Raw genomic sequence first — 10,216 nt, forward strand, 5'->3', positions numbered from 1 at the left:
GGGGCTTGCGCAGGCGCCGTCCCGCGGAGGTCGTTGGAGTCACTGGAGCCGCCGCGCCATGTTCTCCCGCATCGCTCGTCCCGCTGCCGCCGCCGCCGCCGGCCTCGGTCGGGGCCTCGCCACCACCGCCCAGGTAGGCGCCGGTCCCGGCCGCCCCCGCGCCCCTTCCGCTCGGGGCCCGCTCCGCGCCGTGCGGGGCCGGGGCTGCGGCTGCCGGCGGCCCCCGCCGCGAGGTGACCGTGGCCCCGCGGCCGCCGGGCCCCGCCGCTCCGGGCGCAGTGAGGCGGGGGCGCAGCGGTGCGGCGCAGAACTGCCGGGTCGCTCAGGCCTTCGGGCGCCGGGGTGACCTCGCGTCTCTGCCTCGTGTCTAACCGGGCCGTCGGGCAGCCCGCGGCGTAACCCGGCCGGTGGCACGCGTCACTTCTGGGGGAAGTGGTGGCGGGTCGAGGGTGGTGCCTGAGCTATGTCCTGCTTCACCCCTCTTCTGAAAACAGGCACCGCTTTCAAACGGTGTTGAGAACTAGGGCCGGAGGTTTGCGGGTTTAACGGTAATCCATAATATACCGAAATCCATTATGTGTGAGTAGTGGCCTTATGATACAGGAAAAAGACTGCTACTCTTGGCCTCTTTATCTTCTAAAGTAAATAGTGCCAATGATAGTTGACAGAATAATTGTTATAGCTGTAAAGATAAGCTTTACAAGCGAGGATCTCGTGGTTACTTTGACTGGAATTTTATTTATTAGTAATGAGATTTGGAGCTCTTGGTATCAGCTCTGTCATAAACACAATGAATTGGTTATTAAGCTATTCCTGGTGGGGCACAGCAGTGACCAGTGACAGACTTTGCTCTCCCTTCAAGAGTATTTGCACTAAATTACGCTTGTTGCAGTAGCAAGAGAACTGAACTAAGGTTAAGTTGATTTAACTTCTGGGTAAATTATTTTATTTCCTGTCATAGCGGGGTAATTAAGCTGTTCATGCAGAAACTTGGGCAAATACAGCTTTATTTGGTAAGACAGTGTGATTAAAAATGTCCTTATCAGTGGTAATTGTATTACCACATCACGTCTCTACCGTAGCTTCTGGTTCGCCATTGCTTTGTCAGAGCATTGCATTTTAAGGTTGTTCTAGTCTTTTAGTGTAACTTTCCTCTCACTTGGCAGGACTTTTTCTCCAAGTATAGGCACAGAAGTTTTCAAGAGATATAACTTTCTTCCAGAGGGCACATTAGAGTAAAATTGGCTCACCAGTGGAATGCAACAGAGTTGATTTTACATGCTTCTTGGCCACACTTGATCAAAGCTCGAAATTATAGTCACTTAATGTTCTCAAGGCTCAATCCTGAAGCAGCTGCAAGTGCTATTTTGAATCTGTTTCAGGCACATATATTTTCTTCATATATGTGCAATGTTTATTTTATTTTTCTGTAGTGCATAAATTATCCAAAGGGGACAGTCCAAATGGGATGGCATACTTCTTGATACCGCAACTATAACTGGAAAAAGTGCAAAATGCATGTTGCCCTAAATCAGACCTAGGTCTGCAGGGTGGCAAGTAATTCCCATCTGAAGGAAAATGATCCTTTTGAGTGCTTTGTCTTGTTTTGCTTCCCTTTTGAGGCTCAGATGGTTTAAAAAAAAAAAATCTTTCTAACAAGTCTTACCAATAAATTCTAAAGATCTTTGGGAGGCAGTCATGGGGATAGCTAATACTGCTTAAATGGCAATCTGGTTTGCATACTGCTTGATAAAGAAACTGAAAAATAGAACTAAAAGTAAAGCATGTTAAAATCTCCAAGGTCCCTTGAGCAGTAACTACCAAAACATGTCTTCAGTATGTTTGTCTTATTTTTTCCTCAGAACAATGCTAAGGTAGCAGTGCTTGGGGCCTCCGGAGGGATTGGCCAGCCCCTTTCCCTTCTCCTGAAGAACAGCCCGCTGGTGAGCAGGCTCAGCCTCTATGATATTGCTCACACTCCAGGCGTTGCAGCTGACCTCAGCCATATCGAGACAAGAGCACATGTTAAAGGTACTGCAAGCTGCTGTACGCGATCTGTGTTCGTGGCGATCTTGACTGAAGCGATTCTGTTGGTAGATGTGACCCTTAGAGATGCCTGTTGCTGTGCTTCCTGTGAAGGGGAATCCTCACGTGATCCTGAAACCTAGTGTCAATTTAAGTAGCTTTCTCTCAAGCAGTGCATGATAACTAGGGCTTAGTTGATTAGATCAACTAACGTGGAGATGTGTTGCACCATTGAAGAGAGATTCATAACTTGAATTTAAAATTTCAAATGTAAAAGTGTGACTACAAATAGGCTTAGCACTCGCGGGGGGGGTGGAAGAGTTTGCCTACATGAATTGTACATGCTTCTTCTCTGGATTAGTTAACAAGTTCTGATGAAATCAAAGAAAACTTAATCTTCTGATCTTCATTTGATTTGAAGATTTCTTAAAGGAGAAATTTTATTTGAATGTGTCTGCCTGTCTGCTTCTTCTGCAGTACTGAATATATAGTGCCAAACCAGGGTCTTAAGAAAGTGAGTATACATAACAGGAGGTATCAAGTATTTTCAACAGAGATAAATGTGAGGCTTCCACCACTCTCATTCTGTAAGTTTTGAAACAAATAACAACAAAACATAAGTTAGGGTCCATCTCTAATCTTGTTGCTTTGCTTTTGAGCATAAGTCTGAATTGAAGGCTAAAAGAAAAAATGAATTGGGTGCCTTTAACTGTAATTTTGTTTTTCAACTGCCAGATTTATTTAATAACTGACAAAATCATAATGCCTAGATGTCTTCCATTCCAGGCTTCCTGGGGCCTGAGCAGTTGCCAGAATGTTTGAAGGGCTGTAATGTTGTAGTTATTCCTGCCGGAGTCCCTAGAAAACCAGGTATGTTCTCCTTGTTAAAAGTTCCAGGGCTTCAATGAAGTGTATCCCTGCAGCCCTGTTTAAATGGGGCTGTGTCTGGTGCCTATGGACAGAGACTTTCTTGATGTTGGATATAAGTGATCTGCTAGTGACCTAGAATTTGTGGTGTCAGGCACCATGGTTAACTTCTGTCTTAAGTGATCACTTGTAAAATGGAGATCAGCTTTGATTTCTGGAGTTTCTGTGTAAGGGTGAGATGCAAAGACATTTCAGAGAGGCTGTAAGTAATCCTGAACTTCCCTAGCATTTCTTGCACAAAACAGTACTATGTTCAAAAACTGGTCCTTTGTTTCATTTTTTTTCAGCAGAATGAAAATAAGCCATTTGTTTCACATTAATTATATGATATTCTTTCTGAGGATCTTTGAATGCTTTTAAGCCTTCCTAGCATCTCTGATCTGTTCCATTTCTACTCTGTTTTTCAGTGTCCTATTGGGAATGTAAAGGAAGTTTAGATTTTATTCCCAGCTCTTCCTAATTCTCAGTTTTTTCATGGATAAAGTGGTTGCTGAAACAGAAATGAGAGACAGCGCTTATATAGCTAGTAATACTTTGCACAGGGCAATTAGTGTTCAGACTGCAGTGGTAGAGGTGACTTCAGAGTAGACGGGGGTTCATCCTAGGAGCAGTTATGCTGCTGTGAACGTCACTGATACTGATACGGGTCAGTATGGTGATGCTGTACTTCAAGCTGCCTAGATGAAATAGGTTCTGCCAATTGGCACCTGAAGTGGTCACTCCTGAAAAGGGCTGATCTCTCTGAAAGGGCAGTAGTCTTTTATTAGCTAAAAGAGCTACCCCATTACTGCAGCTGGAGAGTTTTCGGGATATGGTAAACCAGAAGCCAAAGTTGTTGTATCCCTATCCAGAGTAGAGTATTGGTTTTTGGTTGAGTCGCTTGCCCACTAATGAATGGACTACGGGTAGCTTAATAAAATACTGAACTGAATATGTTTTAGGTATGACCCGTGATGACCTGTTCAACACCAATGCTAGCATTGTTGCTAGTTTGACATCTGCCTGTGCAAAGCACTGTCCAGAAGCCATGATCTGTATTATTTCTAACCCGGTAAGCGTTTTCTGGAGACCTTGAATATGTAGAGAAGAAAACCCAGGCTGGAAGTACTAGAGTAACCTGCAAGTTCCTGTCATGACATTCGGTAGTATTTTCTTGACTATGATCTTCAAGATCTACAGAAAAAAATCCCTAAAAGCCTGGTTCTAATTACCAGTTTGCCTTGGGCCATATTGAAGTTAGATTAAACTTGGGTATAAAATTGCTTAATATCATCAACATCTGGATGACTGTGGTTTTAATATGTACTGGTGTATTAGCTGGAATAGAAGCTTTAGCTCATTAGGGGAGGGGCCTTTAAAATGTGAATGAACAAGTTATTATCTTGATGGTTATTTAAAATGGAAGACTTATTCCAGCCTGGCTCTAAATTGCTCTTCAATTTAGAGACTGAAATAACTGCTTACAGAAGACTTCAAGCTCGAAGTTTACTTTGGGTTGTTTACTAGCCTGTGCAGTTTACGCATTGGCTTCTTTATTGTACTGTTTTTAATGTATGCTTACTTACTCTTGCTTGTAGGTAAATTCAACCATCCCAATAACTTCAGAAATCTTCAAGAAGCATGGTGTGTATAATCCCAACAGAATCTTTGGTGTTACAACACTGGACATTATCAGAGCAAACACTTTTGTGGCTGAACTAAAGGTAGGTCATAATAACAGATGCTGGAGGAGGGATGCTGTGTGCTTCTGTTATCAAATCTATCAAAAATGCTTTTCAAATCACTGGACAGAGCTGAAGTAGCTCAGATCTCTCCAGAACTAGAGGTGAAGGCAACACTTCCCATTTTCTGTTCTTTAGATGAACCTGGGGATAGGGTTTCTGTCTTGCAAAATGCACTTCAAGACGCTTTGACCTTTCTTTTTCATAGCTGTCCTCTGTGAGTGAGCTACATGTTTGCCTTAATTCTGTTGGTGTTTTCAACTCTGCTGGTGCAACCAGAGAAGTTTGAACTGTAGTGCATCTCTGCAAGCAGTGTCTGCTGTCTGTTATAAAATATCTTGCATGGTACTAGGAGGTGTAATAGCTTGACTGCTCCTAATAGCCCTGGTGGAGTTTGTAGTTTTGCTGCTATTTTTCTGAACTTGCATTAATACTATTCTGTAATTGTGTAAAGTCATCAGATTAACATGCAGTTCAACTGTGTAGATTTAGCTTTGTCCCTGGAGTGTAACTGCCTGTGAAACTTCTGCCCTGTGTAGCACTGAATTATAGATATGCCCAAATACCTTGGGCAAAGAATGAAGCATGGTGGCTTTTTCTTATCCACGTGCTTCAGAAGCTGAAGTTTCATGTTTTCTTCAGGGTTTAGATCCAGCTCGAGTAAGTGTTCCGGTTATTGGTGGCCATGCAGGGAAGACTATCATCCCTCTGATCTCTCAGGTAGGTCATAGTAACTACTGTGTGTGGTATCACACTATATGGTATTCCTCATGAGTACGTGAGGGTTGATGCAAAGTGCTTTGGTCATGGCACGTAGCCTCCTAAGGTGCAGCAGAGGCAATCATCCCTGCTTTTGTGTGGATGCTTTTCCTCTGAGATGAGGCACAAGATCTTGAATGCTTATGAGCTAAATCTCAACTCCTCTGAGTGGTTTAAATAGCTCGTCTTTCTCCCCTGAGGAGTTCTGGGATAAGAACTGATGAGTAGCATGGATGCCAAGATATGCTGGCGCTGTATTTGTGTGTGTGTGGTGGTGGGTTTTTTTGTGTGTGTGTGTGTGTGTGTGTGTGTGAGAGATGGTTGTTGAATGATATGAATGCCTTGCTTCAGGGGGGAAAATGAAACTGCCTTTGCCTTGGAGGACTGGAAACACTGCTTCAACACCCAGAATTGAAATGAGGAGGCAGAGCTCAAGCTGTGTGGGGAGACCTGCTTCAGTAATGACTGGCAGTCAGATATACGTTCCCTTCAATCTAATCTAGAAGCTCTTGGAAGAATGAAATGCAGTTCTAGACTAGGCTGTAGCTTCATACGGAGATGGCTAGAATATGTGCAACACAAAGGGACGCTAAGGAGCAGTCCCCTGGGAAAGGGGAAAAGCTTTGTTCTAAGCAGGAATAAAGTATCCTTCACAGAAGGACATGCTCTCGGGGAATAGAGCAAGGGCTTTGGTGCAGCTGAATCCTGAGAGGGTGCTTGCTTTAGCCAATGGGGACAATGACAGCTGCTCTTAACATACTTGCCTAGCTGTATATGAAGGTTCAGTAACTTTCTAAATACTCCTTGCAGACTGGATCCTTCATAAGGCTCTTGACTTCCATAATGCCACAGTGACCCAAATATTTAGTAGGTGGCTTTTTGAAATTCCTAAGACCTGTTTCATGCTTGGAGGACCACTGTCTAGTGCAAAGAACTACAAGGTAGCAAGTAACTAACCATGGCAAGCCCTGGCTTTGTTGTCAAGCTGTGGATTGTTCTTGAGCAAGCTAGGCGTGATTAGGTTACTGTTATAATTCATGCAGTAACCAGAAGCTTTGGTGAACTTGCATAGCTGGTCAGTCTGTCATACAGTCTGTAAGCTGGGGTAACTGATTTTCCTAGTTAAAACTGCCTGTAACAACAGCAGCTGTACAAAAAGCACCATGTGGGTGGCCTTATGCTGAATCTGGAGGGGTCCTGGTATTTGATAGTAACATTTTCTTCCATTTTAGTGCACACCAAAAGTGGACTTTCCTCAGGATCAGCTGGAGAAGCTTACAGGGAGAATTCAGGAAGCTGGCACTGAAGTTGTCAAAGCTAAAGCAGGAGCAGGTTGGTTTTTGGCTACGGCTTTTGAATAATTCCTTGTTGACCAACTAAATGGAGGCAGTACCCTTCAGTTTATTCTTATCTATGGCTGTGGTGCAGAATTATGAACTGCTGGTTACAAATCTAGCCGCTTTGCCATGTCAGTAACTGCCTGACCAGTGGTAGTAGAAGCAGCTCAGTTTGTAGGTAAGACTGAACATTAACTGATCCCACAGAATGTTTCACTTTAAAAATCCTCTTCTCTATCAAATTTAGCTGTGTCTCTTTTGAATCCAGTCAACTACCTGATGTGTAGCTGACCAAAACCAGCTGCTTAGTGATAAGATTGAAGCTTATGGTCTTCTATTGCCAGTACCCAGACTGTGCCCAGGAATTGCATCTAATTACAGATGATGGAAGCACAACTCTAATTGTCTTTACAAATATGAGGCAGGCACAAGGAATGACAAGGGGAGGATTTCACGTACGACGAATACTGTCTTCCTCCTTGTGTATACAGTGTGTATGCATACCCCTGAGGGAGGAGGGCTGAAGAGGTGGAAAGAAAAATTGCTGGTAGTAAACACTGCTTTGCAGTGATTTATTGAAGTGGCTGTGAGTTTGAAGTAAATGGCACTGCAGCTCTGTAAATATAGCAGTGTGGAAGCCTTTTGATACTAAAGAAATAGATTGAAAGGTGATCTGTGCTAAAAGTGATTCAAATTTTACAGGATCTGCCACCTTGTCTATGGCCTATGCTGGTGCTCGATTTGTATTCTCTCTGGTGGATGCAATGAATGGAAAGGAGGGAGTTATTGAATGTTCCTTTGTTCGATCGGAAGAGACAGAGAGCCCATACTTCTCTACACCTCTGCTACTTGGAGTATGTATTTTAAATGATGGGGCTTATAAACAGCAGCTACTGATTTAGTCTTGTGTTTTTAACTCTGCACTTCTGTTTAGTGATTGCAACTTTGTCTAATGCTAAGATTCACTAAAATTGACAGTTGAGCATACATTTAAGAGTTCTTGAATATTTTGGTATTGTACTTAGGCAGGCACAAACCTGCTGCTTTGCTGGAATGCTGCTGCTTTTATCTGCTCTTAGGCTGCAGCTCACTGAGTAACCAGAGTTTCAAATTTGTCTTGAGAGGTCACATTGAGTTGGCGCCTTTATGAAGGGCTTTCAGATAATTAACCAGAAACAGCAAGGTGATGGCCTCAACTTGATCTGCCACAAGCAAATCCCTCACAAATTGAGGCATGTGTGGAAACTACAGCATGGATTAATAGATTGCTTTCTGGAACTCCACTGACCTCTGAAGGAAGTGTTCCTTTGTCATCCTCCCCTGTGGGTGGGGCGAAAACCAAAGAATCTGCGGCCCTGGCAGGTCAGCTGGGATGGAAAGCGCAGCGTATGTTGTCTTAGGTGCTAGCTGATGAAGGAATGGAAGCGGAGGGGTGTTAAGAGGGAAGGGTTTTGGATGTAGGCATAAGATCTGGAAAACCTAGGAGTGCAGCTCTGAAGCAGTTTCAGATTGCAAGCTGGTGGCAAATGAAGGGCTTGCACAGCAGGAGAGAATTCCCGTGCAGGACTGTGGTACTGAAGACGGGATAAGGCACAAAGGAGCAGTTGGTACCATCTTCTCTTGAAAGCACTAAGTGGCTAGCTGCAGGTTTCATACCACAGAGGGAACAGTGAATGAGAAGCTTATGAAGGCTGTAAAAATTGCTTCAGGTAGCCAGACGCTTCAGAGCCTTGCAAGGAAGCACAAGGTTGGCATGCTGTACAGGCAGTAGAGGTCCTAGGCTGGGTCTCCATCTTAGGCGGATAATAAGTAATCAGAGCTGTTAAGTTCTCTAGGTAATGAAGTGAATGGTTAATTCTTAAATCATTTTTCCCTCAGAAAAATGGAATTGAGAAGAACCTAGGTATTGGCAAGATCTCCCCCTTTGAAGAGAAGATGATTGCTGAGGCCATGTCTGAGCTGAAGGCTTCTATTAAGAAGGGAGAGGAATTTGCAAAGAACTTCAAGTGAAGAGTTGATGATGGAGAGGAATTGCAACTTCCTTAATTTATTAAGGCATCGTGTCACTTTACGACTTCCGATTCAAAGCTCATGCTTTGATTGAAGTCTGTCTGTATTAGTTAAATGATTGTCGCCAATGCAGATTCTAATCATCAATAAAACAGCCTCATTTTTTTTCAGTGTATCAACTGGAATTGTCCTAATATGTTTGTCTTTGAAGGTGGAAGCTGCAGGTGTCTGAAGGGTTATGGGTTCCAATAGTAGTGAGATACCAGCCTCTTAAAATGGGTGACCCAGTTATTAGATCTTGTAAATAAGAATTATCCCAGGTTATTCCTTTGCAGGAGGGAATGTACAATGTACATTGTCAGTACAGACTGACAAAGATGGACATTTCAGGACTAAGGAACCCTGAAGTTATGTTTAGTGTTTAAAATAATCATGCATTTTTTTTCCCCCCCAAATCATGAGATTTTAAAAGATAAGCCCTGCTCTCTGAACAGAGACAATGGAACAAGAGAGGCTCCTCCAGCTTAAGAAATTTGCTCAAATCAGTCCTTGTGCTGATTTCAGACCTCCTTTCTTATTTTCACTGGTTTGTGAAAGTTGCAAAATCTGCCTTTTAAGTAAAAGTTGGCATTTCATACCTCTTTAAGCAGCTTCTCTCCAAAAAGCTAACTCATGAGTGAAAATAAGCAATGCCGACACTACACTGGAATAGTAACTGCTGTTGCCCATCCAGTCTGTAATTAATTTTGGAATGGGTGGTATCTACACAGCCTTGCCTACCTGGGTGCTCAGTTATTCTGCAATTCCTCTGAGCATGGAGCTGTGCTGCTTTTTGTGTTCGCTTGGGCTACTTGTTCAGCACAGCAGCCAAGAAACCAGACGTGATCAAATAAGATCAAGGCAGGGTGAAGAGGTTTGTGAGAGGAAAAACTCTTCCAGTCAAGTGATCCAAGAAGTGTTTTTTTCAGGAGGTGGCATTGCCCCTGTTTGTTAGGTTGCTTTGCCTTAATCTCTTATGTAATGTGACTTGAAAGAATTAGTAAAAGAGCACAGCTGTTGGAATGTCAGTCCTGCTGTAAGGAAGTAATAAAATGATAAGACTGACTTCTTTCTAGTTATGAACAAAAGCCTTGATTTAGCGTCTAGATAGACTTTGGTTACGTTCATCCTCTTGTGAATATAAAAATAAATGTCTGCAAGAAAATGGTGATGACAAGCTCAATTGCTGACTTCTTTCAAGGTAAGCTTTAATGAAGGAAGCTATTAATTCGCTCTTCCTCCGTGCTCTGTGGGCTGCTTACTCTATTGCTTTGAATTGCTCTAATCCACGTAGGTTGAATTCTAAGTCGAATTCTAATACAGACTGTATTTTGATTAGATGAGGGAAATGCCAAAGCCCAACATCTCTGGCTGAATTAAGGGAGCATTAGTTTGAGC

The 10,216-nt window shown here is 43.1% G+C and overlaps 1 protein-coding gene across 2 annotated transcripts; it reads left to right on the forward strand.

Moving 5' to 3' along the window:
* The first annotated feature begins 6 nt into the window (after window positions 1-6).
* On the forward strand, window positions 7-8,958 carry MDH2 (malate dehydrogenase 2). Of its 2 annotated transcripts, none has more exons than XM_026063651.1 (9): window positions 7-133; window positions 1,863-2,031; window positions 2,812-2,895; window positions 3,894-4,003; window positions 4,530-4,655; window positions 5,316-5,393; window positions 6,665-6,764; window positions 7,472-7,623; window positions 8,648-8,958. In XM_026063651.1, the coding sequence occupies exons 1-9, from the start codon at window positions 59-61 to the stop codon at window positions 8,777-8,779; spliced, it is 1,026 nt and encodes a 341-aa protein (XP_025919436.1). In that variant the 5' UTR covers window positions 7-58; the 3' UTR covers window positions 8,780-8,958. The 2 variants fall into 2 exon arrangements, with proteins under 2 accessions (XP_025919436.1, XP_025919437.1); XM_026063652.1 differs by lacking the exon at window positions 8,648-8,958 and adding an exon at window positions 7,894-8,131.
* Window positions 8,959-10,216: the final 1,258 nt, after the last annotated feature.

This window comes from Apteryx rowi, unplaced genomic scaffold, assembly GCF_003343035.1.
Source record: "Apteryx rowi isolate R43461 unplaced genomic scaffold, aptRow1 scaffold_20, whole genome shotgun sequence".
In the NCBI taxonomy this organism is placed as follows: Eukaryota; Metazoa; Chordata; class Aves; order Apterygiformes; family Apterygidae; genus Apteryx; species Apteryx rowi.

Bases quoted from the DNA above. Each gene is read 5' to 3' on its own strand.
- MDH2 (XM_026063651.1), top strand. From the start codon at position 59: ATGTTCTCCCGCATCGCTCGTCCCGCTGCCGCCGCCGCCGCCGGCCTC. The intron at 2,032-2,811 runs GTACTGCAAGCT...CTTCCATTCCAG, and splicing joins GACAAGAGCACATGTTAAAG to GCTTCCTGGGGCCTGAGCAG. The intron at 4,004-4,529 runs GTAAGCGTTTTC...TCTTGCTTGTAG, and splicing joins TCTGTATTATTTCTAACCCG to GTAAATTCAACCATCCCAAT.